This window comes from Giardia intestinalis, chromosome 5 (assembly GCF_000002435.2).
Source record: "Giardia intestinalis strain WB C6 chromosome 5, whole genome shotgun sequence".
Classification (NCBI taxonomy): domain Eukaryota; phylum Fornicata; order Diplomonadida; family Hexamitidae; genus Giardia; species Giardia duodenalis.
In genome coordinates, this window is record NC_051860.1 from 3901289 (window position 1) to 3922603 (window position 21315).

The 21315-nt window shown below is 51.0% G+C and overlaps 9 protein-coding genes and 1 non-coding gene across 10 annotated transcripts; 5 read left to right on the top strand and 5 right to left on the bottom strand.

Moving 5' to 3' along the window:
- Window positions 1–812: 812 nt before the first annotated feature.
- Window positions 813–2660, top strand: GL50803_0013194 (VSP AS8; the record flags this gene model as incomplete). The annotated part of the gene is made up of 1 exon (XM_001708446.1): window positions 813–2660. One exon carries the CDS (start codon window positions 813–815, stop codon window positions 2658–2660), a length of 1848 nt encoding a protein of 615 aa, XP_001708498.1.
- A 591-nt stretch (window positions 2661–3251) lies between these two features.
- On the top strand, window positions 3252–3346 carry GL50803_00t0014. Its single transcript has 2 exons — window positions 3252–3287; window positions 3310–3346. It is a non-coding gene; the product is annotated as a tRNA-Gln (tRNA).
- Window positions 3347–3757: 411 nt separating this feature from the next.
- GL50803_0013156 (Eukaryotic initiation factor 4A) lies at window positions 3758–5044 on the top strand (the record flags this gene model as incomplete). Its single annotated transcript, XM_001708445.1, has 1 exon — window positions 3758–5044. The coding sequence occupies one exon, from the start codon at window positions 3758–3760 to the stop codon at window positions 5042–5044; it is 1287 nt and encodes a 428-aa protein (XP_001708497.1).
- A 35-nt stretch (window positions 5045–5079) lies between these two features.
- GL50803_00102022 (uncharacterized protein) lies at window positions 5080–7959 on the top strand (the record flags this gene model as incomplete). The annotated part of the gene is made up of 1 exon (XM_001708444.1): window positions 5080–7959. One exon carries the CDS (start codon window positions 5080–5082, stop codon window positions 7957–7959), a length of 2880 nt encoding a protein of 959 aa, XP_001708496.1.
- Window positions 7960–8007: 48 nt separating this feature from the next.
- GL50803_00102023 (Ankyrin repeat protein 1) lies at window positions 8008–10521 on the bottom strand (the record flags this gene model as incomplete). Its single annotated transcript, XM_001708443.1, has 1 exon — window positions 8008–10521. One exon carries the CDS (start codon window positions 10519–10521, stop codon window positions 8008–8010), a length of 2514 nt encoding a protein of 837 aa, XP_001708495.1.
- A 31-nt stretch (window positions 10522–10552) lies between these two features.
- On the bottom strand, window positions 10553–13465 carry GL50803_0024590 (Ankyrin repeat protein 1; the record flags this gene model as incomplete). The annotated part of the gene is made up of 1 exon (XM_001708442.1): window positions 10553–13465. The coding sequence occupies one exon, from the start codon at window positions 13463–13465 to the stop codon at window positions 10553–10555; it is 2913 nt and encodes a 970-aa protein (XP_001708494.1).
- A 187-nt stretch (window positions 13466–13652) lies between these two features.
- Window positions 13653–14909, top strand: GL50803_0060539 (uncharacterized protein; the record flags this gene model as incomplete). Its single annotated transcript, XM_038046220.1, has 1 exon — window positions 13653–14909. The coding sequence occupies one exon, from the start codon at window positions 13653–13655 to the stop codon at window positions 14907–14909; it is 1257 nt and encodes a 418-aa protein (XP_037902391.1).
- GL50803_0091127 (TatD related DNase) lies at window positions 14894–15697 on the bottom strand (the record flags this gene model as incomplete). Its single annotated transcript, XM_001708441.2, has 1 exon — window positions 14894–15697. One exon carries the CDS (start codon window positions 15695–15697, stop codon window positions 14894–14896), a length of 804 nt encoding a protein of 267 aa, XP_001708493.2.
- A 1-nt stretch (window position 15698) lies between these two features.
- GL50803_0027035 (uncharacterized protein) lies at window positions 15699–15962 on the bottom strand (the record flags this gene model as incomplete). Its single annotated transcript, XM_001708440.1, has 1 exon — window positions 15699–15962. One exon carries the CDS (start codon window positions 15960–15962, stop codon window positions 15699–15701), a length of 264 nt encoding a protein of 87 aa, XP_001708492.1.
- A 44-nt stretch (window positions 15963–16006) lies between these two features.
- Window positions 16007–20992, bottom strand: GL50803_0016916 (uncharacterized protein; the record flags this gene model as incomplete). Its single annotated transcript, XM_001708439.1, has 1 exon — window positions 16007–20992. One exon carries the CDS (start codon window positions 20990–20992, stop codon window positions 16007–16009), a length of 4986 nt encoding a protein of 1661 aa, XP_001708491.1.
- Between the last annotated feature and the right edge of the window lie 323 nt (window positions 20993–21315).

Below are 21315 nucleotides of genomic sequence, written 5' to 3' on the forward strand. Positions count from 1 at the left end.
GACGCGGATAGCACTGGTTGCTCAGACGTGGGGGCTCACCGAGGGTAGCTGGCCAGCCCTCATCGCCCCAGCTCCCCCCACCTCACTCACCGGCCGGCCTGCTGTGGAACCCAGGTGACCGCGACTGTAGAGCACTGCCCGGGACACAGCCGGACGGACACCGAGGGGCCCAGCCAGCGGAGGGCCCGATGGCAGACGGGGCATCTAAAAAGGACGGCGACCAGAGCTTCACCCACCGTGAAGGGAGACCAAGGAGAGGCGCCACCGGTAGAGCAGAGGGTCTGCGAGAGGACCCGAACCCCTAAAGGACCGACGTGCACACTCGGACCGAGTACACCTCTGCGGAGCGACCAGGGAAGGTGCCAGGTTTTAGATATACTAAAAGAGAGGAGCTCCTCGTTATATCATCCACAACCAGCCCTCGTCTCCGGACACGACCACAGGAGCGAGACTTACTCCTGGGATTTCTGGGTGCCCCTACAGGTAATCCCAACAGCACAGCGCTTCTTCCCGTCCAGGCAGCTCTTGTGAAGAGCATCGGTCCAGTTTCATAGCAGTGGGTGCATTCATTATTTGAGTGGACCATTCGTGGGGTGATGGCTACTGTCGTAAGCACCGGTGATGTGCGAGGGGCCGTTCTTGAGATGCCACAACGCCCATTCTCTCCTTGGTCCCTAGAGACACCACACACAGGAGAGGCCGCTAGGACACCAGAGATCCGCTACACCGGGGTAAGCCTGTAGGGTGCACATTATCCTCACTCACCACGTGGCAGCGTCGCCTGGTGTTGCGTGCTCTATGGGCTGCCGGCAATGTTCGAGAAAATCATCTTCGGAATCGCCATCCTGCAAGTGGTATGGGCAGCAACGACATGCACAGAGGCTAGCAGTGACCCGCAAACAGGACAGTGCGCAACAGGAAAGTGCGACGTCTGGATTGGGGGCTCAAACTTCTGCTCCCAGTGCTCGACAGCAGCAGAGCATCTTATCAATGGAAAATGTGTGCCTGAAGGTGAAGACACTGAAGGAAAATGTACAGCAAAGAATGATGGCACATGTGAATCTTGTAAAGCCGGCTTTTTCCTGCACAGAGGAGGGTGCTACGAGATGGGAAGCGATATCGGGCTCCTTGTGTGCAACGATAGAACTGCCACGGCTGATAAGGATGGAATATGCATAGCTTGCCACGACGGGTACTTCAAGAATCCTGCATCTGACGCTGATAAAACGAAGGAGTCCTGTATTGCATGCAACAACACGGCCGGCGTGGATCATAATAAGGGGGTTCAGAACTGTGCGACGTGCGACGCCCCGAAAACTCCCGGACAAAGCAGTGCAGAACAGACGGCCACATGTAAAAGCTGTGTGGACGGATACTATGGCACTACAAGCTGTCAGCAGTGCCATGCAGATTGTAGAACGTGCACCGGCAACGGTGAGGATAAATGCACCTCCTGCAAGGATACTGGTAAGCAATACTTCAAAGAAGGGGCCAATAGCGACGGGACAGGCACGTGTGTTGACGAAAACGGATGTGGTAACACACACTTCCCAATAGCAGAGGACAAAAAGTGCCATCTCTGCGGTAGTGTCAGTGAGGGCGGTGTGGCCGACTGCAAGACGTGCTCAAAGACTGGAGATTCCGTTAAGTGTCTTACCTGCGAGGGTACTAAAAAACCCAATGAAGCCGGAACAGGCTGCTTTGTGTGTCCCATGGAGCATTGCGAAAAGTGCAGTAAGGACAACGTCTGCGAAGCTTGCGGATCAGAAAAGAAGCTGAGCCCCTTGGGAGACGCGTGCTTAGATGCCTGTCCCGCGGGAACTCGCACTGACGCTAACGTTTGTAATCTGTGCCACGAATCGTGTGCAAGCTGTAGCACTAACGCAGAAGCGTCGTGCACGGCCTGCTATCCAGGGTATGTGTTGAATCGGTCATCTGATGACACAGGAACGTGCATAAAAGAGTGCACGGGAGACTTTATGGCCCACTGCAAGGCCGACGGCTGCTCACTGAACGTCGGAGGCTCGAAGTACTGCGATCAGTGCGAGGAGGGGTACGCCCCAGTCGACGGCGTTTGCACATCCATACCTGCAGCAGCGAGGGATGCCTCCGGATGTAAGGCAAGTGGCGGGAAATGCACTGAGTGTGGAGCAAACTACGCTCTGTTATCGGGCGGATGCTACAACACACAGAAGCTTCCTGGTAGCTCTGTGTGTACGGCTGCACAGAATAAGGGACAATGCCAAACGTGTGCCAATGGACAAAGCCCAGCTGGAAGAAAATGTCCGGCGTGTACTGAAGGATGTGTGAAGTGTGCGGGTAGTAAGGAAACCTGCACAGATTGCTTAGCAGGGTATTACAAAGATGCCGGTGATAAATGCTTCAAATGCACGGATAGTGATAAGGCTAGCTCTAATGCAATAACTGGTGTAGAAAACTGCATAAGCTGTGCCCCGCCAGCTGGTGGCAATGGCCCTGTCACCTGTTACGTAACGCAACAAAAGGCTGACGATGGCACCGGCGGAGATACTGGAGGAGACAGCACGAACAGGAGCGGCCTCAGCACGGGGGCCATAGCAGGGATCTCCGTCGCTGTCATCGTCGTGGGGGGCCTCGTGGGCTTCCTCTGCTGGTGGTTCATATGTAGAGGGAAGGCGTGACTTAGGTAGTAAACGCGTCACCGTATATGGCTTATTGCACTATGCTGTTGGGATTACCTGTAGGGGCACCCAGAAATCCCAGGAGTAAGTCTCGCTCCTGTGGTCGTGTCCGGAGACGAGGGCTGGTTGTGGATGATATAACGAGGAGCTCCTCTCTTTTAGTATATCTAAAACCTGGCACCTTCCCTGGTCGCTCCGCAGAGGTGTACTCGGTCCGAGTGTGCACGTCGGTCCTTTAGGGGTTCGGGTCCTCTCGCAGACCCTCTGCTCTACCGGTGGCGCCTCTCCTTGGTCTCCCTTCACGGTGGGTGAAGCTCTGGTCGCCGTCCTTTTTAGATGCCCCGTCTGCCATCGGGCCCTCCGCTGGCTGGGCCCCTCGGTGTCCGTCCGGCTGTGTCCCGGGCAGTGCTCTACAGTCGCGGTCACCTGGGTTCCACAGCAGGCCGGCCGGTGAGTGAGGTGGGGGGAGCTGGGGCGATGAGGGCTGGCCAGCTACCCTCGGTGAGCCCCCACGTCTGAGCAACCAGTGCTATCCGCGTCCCTCCACTTCCAAGTACGACACACACACGTTTACGCTGCTGCCCTTCCCCGTGGGGTGTGGTGCAGCGGGAGCACAGTGGCCTTTGATGGCATGGCTATCAACTACGTATGCGGTTACGACCCGGGTTCGACTCCCGGCACTCCAAGTTGCTGCCAGTGTTGTTTTCGCCGCTTAGTTTCCCTTGCTACCGCACGTCCACCATGCTGGCCGTCCGTGCATGGTTGGGACGATGGGTGTGGCTGCATAGGGTGCTAATGCACGGGGGCAGCGGCTGCCCAGCCGGCTGGTCTGTAACCTCACCAACCATGGAACATGCGATCTTCTTTACACTAATAATAACATAGCATGAGCCCTTACTTTCCAGCCCCAGATTTAATGCAAAGGCACTCTGATATGCTCGACATTTCTTGTCTCATAGCTGTGTTAGGAGCTATCATTAGCTAAAAGGTATTACCGCTTGAATACGCCTTTCTCCTGGAGTCTCTTGATATAGATTTAACCCGATCCAGTACAGCCGTTCAAGTTGATAGTTGTATCAAATCAAAAAATTTTTACTATGGATGCTTTTGCATTTGAGGATCTGGCATCGTTTGATCTCATTAAGGCTATTTACAAATATGGTTTTGAAATACCGTCTCCAGTACAACAATACTCAATCCCAAAATTGATTCAAGGCCAAAGTATCAGTGTCAATGCACAAACTGGCAGCGGGAAAACTGCTGCCTTTGGAATCTCTTTGCTGTCATTAGTGAATCCACAAAAATCAATCTGTCAAGCAGTGATTATCTCGCCAACCAAGGAATTGTCCAATCAGACATTAGAAGTAATAAATACTCTGGGTACTCGGTCAGGCATAAGGGGTGTGTGTCTCACAAGTGGAGTGATGGCGAAGGAACAGTTTGAGAAGATCACAAAGGGTAGCGCTCACTTTGTCTGCGTGACCCCAAAACGTCTGAGTGGTTTATGTGCAGCCATACAGCTCTCAAAGCTCCAGTTAGTAATATTGGACGAGTGTGACAAGCTCCTAGAGGAGCAGAGCTATCGCGGGGTTGTCTCTTTTCTACGAGACCTGGCACCAGAGACAATCATAGGATGCTTTTCAGCGACCGCCACCGATATATACAAACGAACAATTAAGGAGCTCTGCCCAGCAATCAACCACATCAGCATAGTACCAAAGCACAGCAGTGTAACAGCTATTCGCCATGTTTGTATCCGCATTTTCAACTACACAGATGCTGACGTTGAAAGGGCTGTCTCTCATAAGCAGAAACAAGACCAACTTAAGACTGAAGATAGCGATGACTGGCTAGAGCCTCGAATTAAACGTCGATCAAGACGGAAATCATACAAAGGATTGCAGGCTCTTGACGAAGACAAGAATGACATGGGCTCATCAAAAGAGGAAATTTATGCCGAAAAGGTTAGAGTATTGTCGAGTCTTCTGGAGTCAGTACCTATCGTTCAAGGTGTAATTTTCTGCAACTCCAAACACACCGTTGATTGGTTACATAACGCTCTTCGCAAGCAAAAGCACCCGTGCGAGCGGATACATGCGGATCTTCCTGCATTTGATCGTGAAACAACGGTTGCAAATTTCCGCGCAGGAAAGACACGACTGCTTATCAGTACAGACCTGCTTGCACGCGGATTTGACGTTCAACAGGTGACTTTTGTGTGCAACTATGACTTTCCTCGTGATCCACACTCTTATATGCATCGGGCTGGGCGGTGTGGCAGATTTGGTCGCAAAGGGTTGAGTGTCTCCCTACTTATAGCAGAGAATCAGAAGTGCATGGACGATGTGGTTCAGAAGTACAAGATCGAGGTAGAGACAATCTAGACAATGCTTTATAGACCAGTGAACTAAAAAAATCGATGTATGTGAGGCCGCATAACCACGACGGAGGCTCTCACCAGGGATCCTCTATCAACGGAGACGGCCGATCATCCAAAACAACGTTCCAATATGGTAATATCAGCCATACTGATCGGAACTTGCGATATTATCTCACAATGATAATGAAGCGCCAAAAACTCTATGGCAAGTTAGACAAAGAACTCATACGGCTTATTTTGCGCGACGGACCGCAAGCAGAGTCGCAGAACATGAGCTTAATCATCAAGACTCTTTGGAATGAAATTGGCATACAGCTAGCTGAACGAGAAGTAACAGCTCAGTACATAAGATCATCTTCGGCTGCAAAGCGAGCATATGCAGAGCGCTTAGCGTGGTTTCTCTTATTGCGGACCCGCTTTATCGGACTACTCTCTGCGCGAGATCAATATGTGCGCCGCATTCGCAGCATGGTGAATAGTGGAGGAATACTGCGTCGAAGCTTTATTACAAGCTTTGATGAGATACGCCTCATCACACTAGCGTTGATTGAGATCTGTTTAAAGATCTATATATGCACTGGAAAGAGGCATGAGCCGTACAAGCTTGGCTTCGATGCTCCCCGGGGCCAGGATATCCTGGGGGCCATTTTGGCTGAGGAGCTCTTCAATCCAGATATCATGACATATATCTCCGAGAAGTATATAGATAGACCTGATTTGATTGAGAAGTTTGTTATAACCGCTACCGACCGCTCCACTATTCCCGACGATAATACTATGAACAAAACCCTCAATCTTAGTGATCTGTCGCCGCCTCCGCGGACGATGGCCTCTCCTTCCCAGAATCCTCGCGACAAACTGGTTGATTCTTACCACATCCATGATATTTATGAGCTAGACCTATCATCCCACGATTCTCGAGCTGAGAAAACTGTAGCTATGCTTCTCAACGTTTCTGCAACATTGACTCAACTGCTAGAACTTCCATGCACGATGGAAAGCTTAGCTTCGTTAATGTTTCTAACTGGGGCCAGGCCGGCCAATATACAGTCACACGTTGGATCAGACTTGATACAGGTGTTCGGTAACCTTATGCCAGGAGCGCTGGTCGACCCGGCACGTTATATAGAGGCTTCTCCAGATCAGACAATAGACGCATTATTAGAGTATTTTTCAGGGCATAAGAGATTGACACGATATTTGATGCCATATCCGCATACATCTGAGTTTGTTCGGCGTCGAGCCGCGTCCTTAGACCAGTACTTTGTTTTCTCCTTGCTCATCTTTGATAAGTTCCGCCACAATGCAGAAGCAGAGTGTCAGCGGCGCATGAGCGACGCCCATGCAGCAATCTCTCCGCTGGATAAGTATCCCAAATCCCGGTCTAGTTCACGGCAGCATAAATCTGTTTATAGTCGAGCAATTTCTGCACATAAGAAGGAAAATAGTCTGCAGGTGCAGAACATGCTTAACAATGAGCTGTTTTACTCCCAAAATCACGATGTCCACTCCACTCAGTCGTCCTTTATATCTCCCTCCATCAATGCTCAGCAGCAGCCAAAAAGAGCAGCATCATCTTGCAAGCCCCGTACAAAGCAGCCTGCGAAGTCTTCACATAGGTCCCGTGCCCCCTTGCGGACTCAGGACACTGAGTCCCGTAGCGTTTCTACCCGTGTCTCGAAACAATATACACCCCAGTTAGGGACTCAAAATAAGCCACGGTCGACGACGCGATCAGCTTCTACTGCTAAAAAGCCCGCCCGGTCAGGCTCTACTCAGAGTGGTAAGGCCGGCAAGCGAAAGCTTCTCGAAGCTCGCCGGCCGTCTGCTGTTATAGCCGGCGAGTATGTCGGCACGTCCAACGCATATGTGGTGCATCCCCCTCCCAAGTACTATCCTATGAGTACCTCGAGATCTGGAAGTCCATCACTCAAAGGAGAGTCTCCCACAACCAAGAACCTTAAACTAGACGAGATTTCTCCGACAAGAAAGAGCGTTCAACACATGTCACTAGAAGAAGACCAACACGCTGATGCTTCTAGCAAAGATGTGCAAGATCACAACACTAACGATACACCAGATGCACATTGTATTGATAAAACCCCCGGTCTTACAAATAGCCTAGTTAGTGATCATATATTCCCTGATTGTGCGCAGACGCCATCTGAGGAGTGTGCTCAGCAGACGCCTGCTGTTGGTAGTGTTGTTCATAATGCTGAACCTTTCCACAATGGAGAGGATCTTCAAGATCACTTGGATGTAGAACCTCAGAAACTTGCGGTAACTGATTTTCAGCCAGCGAAGGAGTATGAAGCTAATACGGTAGATTACGTAGCGTCTTCTATTCAGGAGTCTGCAGATGGCGCTGATTCTCTTCAGGTTCATAATCTAGAGATTTACCCGGACAACTTGCAGGATTTGGCTCCTCAAGATTTGATGGAAGCTGATGCACCGGAAGAGACATACGAGGTGCCTGCTGATTTCGAATCAACGGACGAACAGCCGCTGGAGCTGCAATGTGATGCTAAGGCTTCATCCGAGCAAGAATACGACTTGAACGACTTTGCTCAGGAGGCCCCGGGCTCTCTTGACATTGCTGTTGAAAGTGAGGAGAATGTGTTTGATGAGATAGGTGAGCCTGCAGAGGAGGCGATAGTGGAAGATGGCAGGCTGCGGCATACAGAAATGAATGTCAACGTAGTTATCGATGGGCGACCAGTCAGTCGTGGCATAGGACGATCTGTGACGCGGGCACAACCTGTTAGGAATCAGGATCAAACCGTTTCCCCTCCTGAGAAAACTGATAAAGAGGAAGAGCAATACCAAGATGATTTTTCTGATGGAAATGATGACGCCCCGGGAGTTTCCCTTGGGCTCAACGACACAGGTGCAGACTTTGACGATTTCGAGGCATTTTGACGTAAATTTCAACCTGGCGTTGTTTACAGGACAGGTGCATTATAGAAGTCACTGCCCATAGTTTCTTATTAGAGACCAAATCTCGCTTGTCTTAGCATAATCAAGCGCAGTCTTTCCGGTGCCTGTTGTCATGTGGGCTTCCTGAGCAAGCAGCATTTGGACAGAAGCATACTTTCCATCAGCGGCCGCCATCATAAGGGCTGTCACGCCCTGGCCCATATTATGACGGTGATTGGTAGTCATGGTTGCTTCCTTTGGAGCAAGAAGCTCGACGATATTGGCGTGATCACTCTTTGCAGCCCACATAAGAGCAGTTCCGTTGTCGTTTTGCCGCATTCCACCTTCACGCTTCAACAATAACCTTGCACAGTTAATGGCACCGTTGCGTGCAGCAGCCATAAGCGCCGAAAAGCCTGCTCCATGGGTGTCTTTGTCGTTGCTGCACATTCCTCCTTCGGTCTCCAAAAGGAGCTCTGCACAGGCTAGATGATCACGGCTACATGCATACATCAACGCAGTCCAACCGATCTTGTTCTGGATACCCGTCTCTTTCTCCATAAGCACCCGAACAATCTCTGTGTGGCCTTCCTGAGCTGCATACATTAAGGCCGTCCCCCCATCAGTTTTCTGGAAGCATGCTTCAGCTTCCAAAAGCAACTGTACAGAGTCTATGTGGTTATTCTGTGCTGCCCACATGAGCGCCGTGGAGCCCCAATTTGTGGAAATCCCTGCCTCCTTCTCTAGCAGAATACGCACAACCTCTCCGTGGCCCCTTTGAGCGGCAAACATGAGAGCAGTGCATCCTTCCTGATCGACAAGCCCGCCCTGTAGAGGAAGAAGGGACCAGACGCGAACAATATTGTTTTCCTTGGCAGAGATCATTAGCTCGGTCATACATCTATTTTCTGTGCTTACGTCCTCTACACTGATACCCTCTACTCCGGTAAGCACCTCAGCAACAGAGAAGTATCCACGGAGTAGAGCAATCTCAAGTGCAGTACTACCATCTGGACGCTTCATCCCACCTTCGCGCTCGACAAGGTACCCGGTGACTTCAACATTATTACACTCCGCGGCAATCATCAGCGCTGTCTCCCCGAAGTTGTTGATCATTCCGCCCTCCAATTCAAGTAATAGGCTCACAACGGGAACGCTGTTGGCCTCTGCAGCAAACATAAGCGCAGTCATACCATCGTTATTAGACATACGTGCCTGTGAAAGGAAGGACTTAGCAAGTTGGAGATCTCCTGCTGCAGCGGCCGTCATCAGCGGGGTCGTTCCAAATTCATCAAGCTCAGGTGGGGATGAGAGAATTTGTTCGATCCTCTGTGCTGACTCTGTCTGAATTAATGTTACACGCTCTGTGAGCTGTGTAACCTCGTTACGACTTATCGAGAGGTCCTCCATAAGTTCGTTCTTCTCTACTTCAAGACGGTGGAGTTTCTTCTCCAGTACCAAGCGCTCTGCCTCATTAGAGTCAATTATACTGAGAAGTTCCTTCTCGTTGGACTCCAAACGTGTTTTTGCGTCCACGACCTCATCAAGAGTAGTCTTGTAGGCCCTGATATCTTCTTCTGCACGAGCTAGATATATTTTCAGTCTGGAAAGCTCTTCCTCGAGCTCTGGGGCCGACCTTCCTGTCTGAGACGTAAATTGGTCGCGCTGAATCTTGGTCTGTGTCAGTTCTTGTGTTAAAACGAGGCTTTCTGTTTTCAGCTCCATGTTTTCTCGTTCGTAAAAAGCAAGCTGATCCTTCAAAGGCTGTATCTCTTGACAAATCTGTTCGTGCTCTTTCTTTAGGTCATCGTAACGCTTCTTGATTGTAGACACATCGGTGTCTAATTGCTTGAGCACTACATTCAATTTTCTTATCTCGTTCTGCTGGCTGAGTACATTTTCGTCCCCTTTTTCTATCATAACTTTTAGAGATGCATTAGTGCTGCGTAACTCATCTAGCAGCTCAAGCTGTGCTACACAATTAAGACAATAGCGCACACCTGACTGGAGCCCGCTCTTAATTACAGAAAGAAAGGTAACGATGCGCTCATGATTACAAGCAGACGCTAAGGATAGCGCCTTGGAAACATCGTCAACGGTAAGCCCTGCAGAGCGAGTTGCAATGAGCTTTACTGCATCAAGCTTGCCGCTGGCTGCTGCGTGATCCAAAGATGTATACCCGTTTCTGTCTCGTTCAAACCCAAAATGATTCAGTAATATAGTAAGGGACTCGACGCATCCTGCTTCTGCTGCCAGCATGAGGGCATTCCTTCCGTCTGGTAGAGTAATACCTTTCTCCAATGGAGCAAGGATGTCACAGGCTCCTGCGTTGTCTCGCAGGGCGGCCATCATGAGGGCGGTCTTATTATCCCTATTCGTTACCCCAGACTCCTCTGGAGCGAGTAAGCGGATCATTTCGAGATCATTGATGCGGCACGCTAGCATGAGACCTGTCTCTCCATCTCCGTCATCAGAACCCCTGAATCGCGGAAGTGCAGCACGGATCTCTGCGTACTGCCGGGATGCGATGGAGTCAAACCACTCCTTGCGGCTATTAACAGGCATCCGGTGTTTGCTTTTCAGAATTTACATCAAATCACAGTCTTATTCTGTTCTGCAGGTCCGTTAGGAAGTTCACAATCGATGCCTTTACCTCTTGGGGTATCTCTCCACCAAGAGAGGCGGCGATATCGATGGGGGACTCCCCTCTTACTGTGCAGATGCTATACTCGGCGAAAAAGAGAGCACCAACACACGCTATGTGTCCACGCCTGATTGCCTTGATTAGGGCTGTCTCTCCAAGGCGATTAGACATACCTGCCTCGCCCTTCAGGATCTCGACAAGGTCTTGATACCCCAGTTCGGCTGCATACATAAGAGCAGTGTTTCCGTACTTATCTCGGCACTGCAACTGAATTGGCACTAAGAGTCGTGCTGCAGAACTAGCTCCGTTCATAGCAGCGTACATCAGTGCCGTTCTTCCACTTTCATCGACAAGCCTTCCTTGGAGGCTTATAAGAAGATAGCAGGTGACAATGTCATCCTGTGCTGCCGCTTCCATCATTTCATTGAATCGATAGTTGAGGGTGGAAACGTCCCGTACATCAATACCCTCATATCTCGCCAGCATACGAGCTGCGACCTCATTGTTTGAATTAATGGCGATGTAAAGAGCTGAAGTGCCGTCGGGCTTGGTGCACCGGGCCTCTTTCATGGCGAGCAGATTGACGCCTTCATGGTAGCCTGTCCTAACAGCTATCATGAGCGCTGTTTCACCGTCATTATTCTGCATCCCAGACTCTTGGGAGATAAGGTTGATAATGGCGTCCCTCTGCTTGTTTAGAGTTGCAAGCATGAGGGCGGTCATTCCGTTAGAGTTAATGCGCCGTATCTCGTGTGCCATTTGTTGTATGACACTCAAGTCTCCTGCGGCTGCTGCTTGCATCAGCAGTGTGTCATCTTGTGTCTGGCCTTTGTATGTAACTGTTCCCATTGACATACCTATACCGGGCTGTCCGTGTATTGCAGACACGGCGATTGGATTAAGCATCGAAGCTGTGAGGCTAGCATCCATCCGCCCTCGTGTATTCGTTCGAGGCCTGCTGGTCACGGCTGAGGCAGAAAGTGGTCTAGTTCTCCGGCTTCCAACTTGCACATAAGTATCTGTGTTACCTCCAATAGATCGACGATTATTGTTATGAGTAAATGCAGGCTCTTCTTCATCACCGTCAAGATTGACCGAAATGTTGGACATATTGGATGCGCTGAAGTTGCTCAAATGGCTCATATTGGTAGGCGGCAAAAATGCTTGTGCTGGATTGATGACTACGCTAGAGATGGGCATAGATAATTTAGAACTTCTTGATTCGTGAAGTTGCTGATGAGACGATGCGGCTCCCAGCTCAGCTGTGCGTCCAACCTTCAGCTGAGCAAGCTCTGTGCTTTTTGCTCCAAGGACATCATCTTTCAGCTTGATCTCCTCTACGTAAACCGCTACTTGTCCTTCCAGAATGGAGATCTTTGCCTTTAGATTTACCTTGTCTGCCTCAAGCTCTCTGATCGTGGCGGAAAGCCTCATGCTCTCCTCTGTTTTCTCCTGAATAATGCGAAGATACTCCTGCTCTGCTTCTCGCAATGCATTTACAGTCCCCTGTAACTCCTCACATTCCCTTATGCTCTGATAAAGTTGGTTACTGGTTTCTAACGCTTCTCTTTGCATCTCTTTGTATTCCGGAGGGCCAGCTTCCAATATATTCATGAATTCTGCCTTCTCTGTGGCAAGCTGGGTCACTGTAGTTGTCAGCGTGTTCAAGCTCTGTTCCTGACTTGCAACGGTACCGGCAAGCTGCTCGTTGCTCTCCTCCAAGACATGCAGGGATCCTTGCAACGACCTAACCTGAGATTCCAAGCTGTTACACTTTTCCTTCTCCAGGCTATGGATCCTCGCCAAGGCTGAATTCGCCCTGGATTGCTCGGCCAATTGTGTGGATATGGTTAAAACTCTTTCGTCACGCAGATGAAGTTGTGCGCGGACGTTTTGGAGAGTAGCCTCAAGCGACAGGTTATCTGCTTGTAGACTCTCAATTTTTGTCGTTAGCTCCCGTATGATTCTGTCCATGTCTCTTACAGTGCGACCGTCGCCCGATATATACTGCTCGCGGATTTCTTGCATTTGAGTTTCTGCTTGTACAACGGCACGTTTCGACCGTTCGGACTCGCTTTTCAACAACCTGAGCTCACTATTGAGTGCATCCTGGATCTTTGTCTTCTCCTCCAGTTCAGCCTTGAATGCCCGCATAGCTGCTCGCGCAGCATCTAGCGGTGTGCCTTCTGATTGTAGGAGAACCCGCTTGATGTCTTCGCAGTAGCGCTGCTGCTTTCCTAGATCGCGCCTTGCTTCTTCCAATCGCTTCTTGAAATAGTTGCAATCCTTGCATCGAGAGATTGCTTCACGTTCTAAGCGCACCACTGCGCGGTCAATGAATGTGATGCTTTCTGAAAGACCTGTTTCTCGAAACTTCTCCTCCAAGTGATTAAGTTCTGAAAGATCTAAGGGAAATTGCCTTAATAAAACGCCAGCAGCATCGATCTGTGAGGAAAGCAACGCACTTTCCAGGGCTGTGTTTCCATTGCAGTCACACTCATTGGGAATCTTTGGTGCAACAGCTTCAAGTTCGCTTGCTAGTCCCCGCTCTGCAAGAATGTGAAGTATTGTCTTATTGCGGTTTGTCTTGATGTCTCCTTCAAACTGGTAAAGAAATTCCGCTGCCTCCCAATGGCCATTAATAACAGAGAGCATGTATGCAGTTAATCCATCTGGTGTTAAAATTCCCTTTTCGGTAGCAGCCAGTATGCGCACTATCCCAACATCGCCAATTTGGGCTGCCAAGTGAAGCCCCGTTAGTCCGTCTGAATTTACCGAACCCTTGTAGATTCCCAAGTCACTCTTAATCTTCTCGTAATCTCTGGCAAAGATGGCCGCAAACCAAGCGTCAGAGCTCCCCTCCATGAAAGCTATAACGTCTGCAGAACGATTTCCGATTTTTGCCTTTCTAGTTTACTAGTCCTTTACTGGCTCTTTTGGTTTCAGTCACAGGATAGTTTGTCCTATAGATGTAGATCTTGGTAACAAGATAATTGCATATAAGATCAGTGTGGACGCGGCACACCTGCACTACTCTCCAGCTGTGGCCGGGATGTTCATCAGCCGGGAGGTTGTGGACGAGTGCTTCCACTGCCTGGACTTGCTGGGAACAAATAACTACATGACCTCCAGCGACTCAACCGCGTACATCGTCCAGCCGCTCTCGAGCCGCTTCGTCGCGGCCCTGTACAGAGGGACGGTCTACTCCCAGACACACAGCATGGATCCGTGCAACCGCTACGCCATGTCCAACGCGGAGGCGCTGGTCTTCATGATGGCCTACGTGACCCATCTCTTCACCCTTCCCCTTAACGAGTCCAAACAGGTTGAGTGGGACGTGCTGCGCGGGTGCCCCGTATGCCTCGTCAACGGGGGCTGCCGGTGCGTACGAGTGAGCTGGCCTGCCGTCAGGAGCCCCGACTCAAAGTCTGCCCCACAGAACTACGTGACCGTTCGGTGCCTGACGTCGGACTTCTTCTGGACATACGAGCAAAGCTCTAGCAGCTATGCTAGCCTTGAGGAGTACTTCGATAAGCATTACGTGGCCCAGGACCCCATCACAGCCGCAGTGTTTGAAAACGGCAGGCTGGTCAACGCCCACTTCAATCCCAAGAAGCGCTACGACGCGGTCCTGTTCAGACGAGCGGACAGGGCGGACAGAGAAGACAATAGCACAAACCCCGAGCCCCGGGCGAGCTCGTGTTACCCGGAATTCATGCTTCCGTGCCTCTACAACCCGACCACGCGCATCAACTATCCCGGGTACCTATTCAGACAGTGCCTCTTCGACGCAGCGGGCTGCATGATCGGGCAGTCTGTCGCATCCCGGCTCATCGACATGCTCTTGTATCCGGCAGGGCCCCGGGTGCAGCAGAAGGAGGAAGCCGGCGATGCTTGCACTCCCGCTGCCTTAGAGTTGTTCAAGAGAGCAGCAGGGTTTGGAGAAGACATGCCACTGCTTATCCTTAACGCCATCAGCACGCTGCACGGTGTGAATCTCCTTAGGACTCTGCCGCCCTCTCAATTCGACAGCGAGGCAGAGATCGAGGCCCTGGCAGAGCACCAGAGGACGGCATCTTTCAAGGACGCACTGCTGGCAGCAACGCACAGCCACAGCGAATACGTCAACGTTATGACGACGTTCTGCGAAGAGAATGTCACGCTGAAGGCGGGAATGAACGACAACGTGTGCAAGATGGAGCACAACATGGGGTACCTCATCCACGCGCGGTATGAGTCGTCCAACGACCAGGTTCGAGGAACGGTGCTGCGGTTCGCTGGATTTGTAATAGGTTACATGCCCAACTGAGCAGCACTGAGACCAGGAGGCAGCAGCTCGTGCCGGCGCCAGTTGTCCCTCACAAGAGAAAGCGCCTCGTCCCTGGATAGGCTGCGCTCAGACGCAAGAACCTCAATCGCGGTCGCCATTGACCTGTCCCAGTCGTCCTGGTCCTCGCGGTACCAGTCCGTCTCCAGAAGCAGGCACTCCTTGTCAGACTTCCGTATGCACGCCCGGGTGGCCTTGTTTGCCTCTGTGAAGTGGGACACGGAAAGGAGCACGCGTCCGTGGCATGTAGAGACGGCAGCCTGCAGCTTGCGGAATGTCTCGTGGGTCCCGTTGTAGGAGTGCATTATAATGCTGCGATTGTAGCTGGCATACTTCCTGGCCATGGCCTCCAGCTGCTCCGTGAAGATAGGCCAGAGGCCAGGCTTACGAGAGATGATGTGGACGTTGCAGTCCCTGTTCATCTCGAAGGCCATCTCCAGCTGCGGGGAAAAGTAGCGGGTCTGTGTGTCCAGTGGAGAGTCAGCCAGCGCGGCCGGCCGAGTGTCCAGGCCTATCTCCCCCACAAACGCGGTCTGGTCCGCAGCCAGCCTTGCTCTGACTTCAGCCAGTGTCGCTGCAAGATCGGGGTGCATGTGCAGGTAGTACGGGTGCACTCCGTACCCGACTCGTACAGAGAGGGGATGGATCCTCCTGAACTCGGCAAGGTCTTCGAACTGAGTCGGATCTGTGGCGTTCAGGAGATAGACGTGGTCCGGCCTGAACCAGGTGCCGATAAACGCCGGACTGAAGTGGCAATGGGCGTCAAGCATTTTAAGTGTCGCCCCTGGGGGCATCGGAGAGATCAGCGTGGGTCTGGAAGAACTGTCGGACGTCCTCAGCAGTAGCAGGGGGCTCTTCGAGCTGGCCGCTCCGCTGGCGGTGGGCCTCGGACGACAGGTGTTGCACCAGGGTTAGGGAGTCCTTGAAGGCGAGATCGCACAGCGTGCACCTCAGACAACCGCTGGATGCACGCTTCCCGTCGTCGATGACGGTCTGGGTGCCAGAGAGGGCGACCAGCTGCGCATACCTCGACATGCGGACGGTGTCCGTGCGGTCAATTTTCGTTGGTCCATTCACTCCTATATCTCCGGACGCTTCACCGCGCCAGGACCCAGAGGGGCTCCGGAAACAATGCTCTTGGAAACTATCAGAGGCGGTAGTTTGGAGTTATTGGAAGAGCCCTGCAAGCTAACACCGTCCGCAAACGACCTCGTGTTAGGTGTGCTAATGTTTGAGTCTCCAAGGAACGAGTTGTTCCGGCTGAGCGGTAGCGTCTTCTTGTGCTCGTCCTCTGCGTGCTTTCCAAGAGAATTGTCGGGAACCTTTGTAGTGGACTTGCTCTTGCCTGGTGCGCGGAACTTGAACTTGTCCATTATGTTCTGAATCCACTGTGGTCTCGGGTTCTTCTTGCGATATACTAGGAAGTACCAACATAGCACGCCGACAATCGCCCCAATGATGAGAACCGCAGCGATGCTGCCTCCTATAGCTGCTCCAGACTGCTTTTTAGTCACTGCTCCTGGTCCAGGAGGGTTTGGCGGTACATCTGGATTAGGATTGGGCTGTGGATCAGGGACAGGATCCAACGGCACATCCTCTTCATCATTGTCTCCGTAGATTGGGCCCGTATCAGTTATCGTATTATCAGCTTCTATTTCTGCATCAATCTTTTCTCGCACTTTGGGTGTATCATCAAGAGCCGCTTCCTCTGGAGTCTTGATGTTCAAAGAGACACAACCGTCGCCGTGCGTATTAACAATCTGGCCAGCCGGACATGTGGTGCACTCGTTTGAGCCTGGCGCTGAGTACTCAGAGACTTTGCAAGGCGTGATAGTAACGTATGTGGAGTTGCTATTGGGTTGAGATGCGTCTCCAATATCAACGACGTTTTCGTCAGACAGTGCACGGTTAAGCCTCACAGGACCGTTGCTCCATTTGGCGCGGAGCTGCTCCAAATGATGCAGGCGATCGAACGCACTGAACCTGTGGAACTTCTTCTCAAAGTGTGGAAGACCAAAAACAGGCGCTGCCCAGTGCAGGGAAAGAGTCTCAAGTACTTGCAGCAACTTTGCACGACGGAGAAGGCGTTGACCGGCAGGGGTCACCTCGCACTTGTGCCCTCGGGGACATTCGCGACACCCAACATTTGGTTCCTCGACTGCCCAGTATGAGAGGTGCTCCAGGCCTGGCCTCCTCCAGCGAGCATCGCCGGTGCTGGACTTGCCTGATACCATGATTGTGCCATCAGCACTCTTGATTGGACATGCTTGGAATGACAGAGGAAGGCAAACAGACATGCGATCGCGGTGCGAATAGTAATTTCCATAGCACGGGTACGCAACGCCGGAGATGCAACGGAATCCAGCTGGACACGGCTTGGGGTCCTCTCCAGAAAGGCAATAATAGCCTGTGCGAGGGCACGGGCGACACGTCTTCGTATCCTTGTCGTAATACATGTTTCCATTACAGGGATAGAGGCCCTTTGCAGTCCCGTCAGCGTTGTACTGGAAGTAGAAGGGCGCGTCGTATGTGAGCTCCTTTTCATTGGCTGCCGACGGCGAGTCGAAGCGGTCAATATTGGTATAAGGAGTCTTGCATACAGATGCACCATCTTCGGAGTAGTGCCCAAAGGGACAGCGACGCATCACACTGTCTTTGCAATAATACCCGGCGTGACACGGCTCACAGGCATACGTCCCATTCGCATGAAGCCAGAGATACTTCCCATTCTCACAGCGAAGGTTAGTGTGCTGGAATCCGTCATCAGAGAATTGGTGCGGAGGAACATGGACAAGCTGCTCCTGTTTGAGGCTTTCCGGAAGAGTCATCTGACACTCTGTATACGAAGTTTCAAAGTTACATACTGCACTTGACCTAGAAGACGGGGCAGCGTCAAACACAGTAACCTGGAATGGCTGATACATATACCCAGTGATATTGCGCCATGCCTCGCCCTTAAAGTTGGCTGAGCGGACCCTGAAGTTTATAGTGCCATTCCTAAGATCCTGTTGCTTTCCATATCCGTTCATGACGTGGCGGACTCCGACAAGATACACATCCTTATTAAACGCAAAGCGAAGGGACGTGCTGGTTATCCCGCCTCGAATGCGGAACTCTGTGTCCTTATAGAGAATGCTGTAGTTAAAGCGAAGACTCGTAGAGATAAAGCGCTTATTCCCAGGCTGTGAGTTAATAGACTTCTGCACGACCTTCATCATGCGCGTATCAATAACGTGGGTCTTTTCAACCGTGTCAATGTAAACCACGAGGCCGCTAGGAAGGTCGCTATCAAAGTCAAGATAGAACTCGTAATTGGTATTGTCTTGGCCACGCGCATAGAGGTTGTGCCAGCGGTGTGCGCGATAAAGAGTTCTGCGGTTGATCTGAGACCAGCACTCCTGGTCAAGTGGTTGGCCCACTTTCAACGCTGCGGGGGTAAGCAAGAAAGTCCCAGCAGTGTAATTCATATGCGAGAACGCAACACGATCGACGTCATTAATTGAGTTGGCGATTATCCTTGCCCATCCCCTGCGTGCGTTGGTTCCGTTGGCAAAGAACGCTGCCGAGGAAGCTGAAAAGCCGCACTGGACGTTTGTCCACTCCACACGAAAGACGTCCGAGTGGGGTTCCATATCACGATCGGCAAGTGTCCTAGAGTTAGAGTCGTACACAATCTGCATCGGCAAAGCAGTCCAATCAGCACCAAAGACAGCTAAATACCCATTTGTGCCAAGAGATTGAAGGACATTGTTGTTAGTTCCGTCCCACCAGTAATAATACGGGATAACGGTACGGTTATATGTAGACAGGCCTTTGAAGACATAGTATTGGTCGCCACGTCCTCCCGATTTGGCAGTTATATACTCAGTATAAAACTGATAAGCTTCCTCAAAGCTCGGGTTGACTATACTTCTGTCTTTCCACTGGAACTCGACGTCAATACCATACTCCCCAAGGCCGCCCATGCGATAGAGCCTGTGATCAGTGGTGCCCTGACTGGCAGTAGAACGGAGGGTGTACGTATATGTATTCTTTGTAACGACAAAATCATCGTAGAAGAAGCGCAGGGGACCCTGATCAAGACGCGAAGCTGCGTAAAACATACCAGCAAGCTCGCAATAAATATGATAACATGATAGTGTCACACTGCAAACTACTGTATCGACGCGAGGACTCTGAGATGATTTTATGAAGCAATCTGTTCCATAAGTTGTCTGGATCTCCAGAGAGCGGAACTTGATTGCAGAATCGGGATGTGGCCCAGCGTATGGAGTGTTGGGTATATAGGTGACTTCAACATCAAGAGAAGGAATCTTGGTGACATCGTGGTAAACAAATGGCGTGGTCATGTGTGTAATGTCATTCTTGTCAAAGATGCCAGTGTTAACGGCGGTGGCCCGTACAGTGAAGGTTCCGCGGTCGCAATCAGGGCAGACCCAGAGGCGTCCAAAAGCGATGTTGACGTTTGGAAGAGTGCGTGATTTCCATTTTCCTGCGTTGTCACGCTCAGATAGAAGATTCAAAGAAACAGAATGGAAGTCTCTGTTGCCTAGTCCCTTAAAGTATCCCGTGTTGATCTTGAAGGACCCGCGATCATGGAAGATTCCATCCGCTATAGCAGCACGGTATTCAATGATGACAGAAGGCTCCTCCTTGTCCATAGTCGAGATGAAGGAATCAGCGGGGAGGAATAGCTCTACGCCAATAACATGCTGGCTGCGCTTGAGACCGTTATAGACGTCATCGGGATTGTATGTGTATGTCTGCCCAGTGTCATTGGCTGTGTATGTTGCATACCCGGTGGCAACGGGGACAGGGTCAGTCCTGACAATATCTAGGTCAGGGTAATAGTAGGACTTTGGCTGCTTTTCTATCACGTATGCCTGGGCATCGTTCATGAGGAACGGGCGAGAGTACTGAGAGTCAGCGGCCAGAAGCCTGTACTTGAATGTCCCGCTCGCCGAGGTGTCGTTGGGCATGTGAATAGGCATCCAGCGATTTTCTACTGCCTGATACATGTACTTCATTCCCTTAGGAAGCGTCATGCCGGCCGGGAAGATCACTCCATTATCCCTTGTCACAGTGTGCTGATCATTGGCATTTCCATTCATCAAATACGTCTTGAAAAAGCTGTCCTTGGTGCCCTGTGTCCTATCCTGGACAGTACCAGTGTTCCTGAGGAAAAACCAATACAGGTAGCGCTGATTTATCTCCTTATTCAAGTGCACAAGAACATGCACAGGCCCTGATTCGCAGGTCTTTCCACTACGCGTAAAGCCGTATTCAAGTTTCCCGACTCCTCGCAGAGATGCCCATTTGTCAAAAAGCTCAGCAGAGTAAAAAATCATAGTGGGATTCTGTACCATGCTTGTGAGCCAATCAGCATGGCTTGTTTTAACAATTTCGAAGATCCTCTTTGGAACATCGTTTTCTGTAGCATAGTAGTTTGCAAACTCAACAAATTTTCCAGCAGGATTATACCAGGAAGTTGTGTTATCAATGTATACACGCCCGTTGGTCATCATCCGGATAAAGGCGTCAAGCTTTCTGACTCCATCGTCTCTAATTGTTTCTGGCACGTAGTCATATCCCATCTCCGTTTTCGTCTTTGGAGAAAGCTCAATACTCAGACAATTGATGACGATGGGGATAGCCCTGTCCAGGAAAGAGTTTGTCAGGTTCGCCGAGAATCCCTCTTCAGCTCCCTTGAGAGCATTCCTTCTGTCTAAAGGAGCGTCGCGGAGAAGAAGCGGCTCCGAACCGGTATGGCGGCTAATGACTTTGCGGAACTCATGGTAGGTGGCAGTGTCATTTGCGTTAACGATATCCTCATGGGTGAACGCGCTTATCCAGGCCTCGCCACTTTCCTCGTCAAGCGCAAAGTGCGCGTGGCCGAAATTGGCTGCCACAAGGTCAGCATCTCCGCTGTCGACAACAACGTACTCCTTGCCGAGGTAATGGAGCGTCTGCTGACCCCGAGAGCCAGGGGCCACGAAGACCTGCGCAAAGCGCCAGGGCCCCTGCGCCGCCAGAGTCGCGGCAACAGCAACGAGCAGGGTAATCATTAAAATTTTTGGCTTCTATAATGTTTATAAATACAGGTTATGATTACTGAGCCAACGAGAGCAACTTAAGCGACCCTCTGACGGCCCACTTAGGCACATTATGTTTTAGATTCTGGGAGCTACAGACCAAATTTTATGCAACGCTAATGAATTCATCAATTCGCGAAGAATATTCCCATAGACACGGCTGTCTAAAACGTGGCATGCTGGTGCACAGAAGTACAAACAATTCAAACTTTTTTGACAGATTCAGCCAAAAATACAATAATCTTCCTTTAGCAACAACCCGTGTGGAAGTGCTTTAGTCACCCACACTCTGTGTA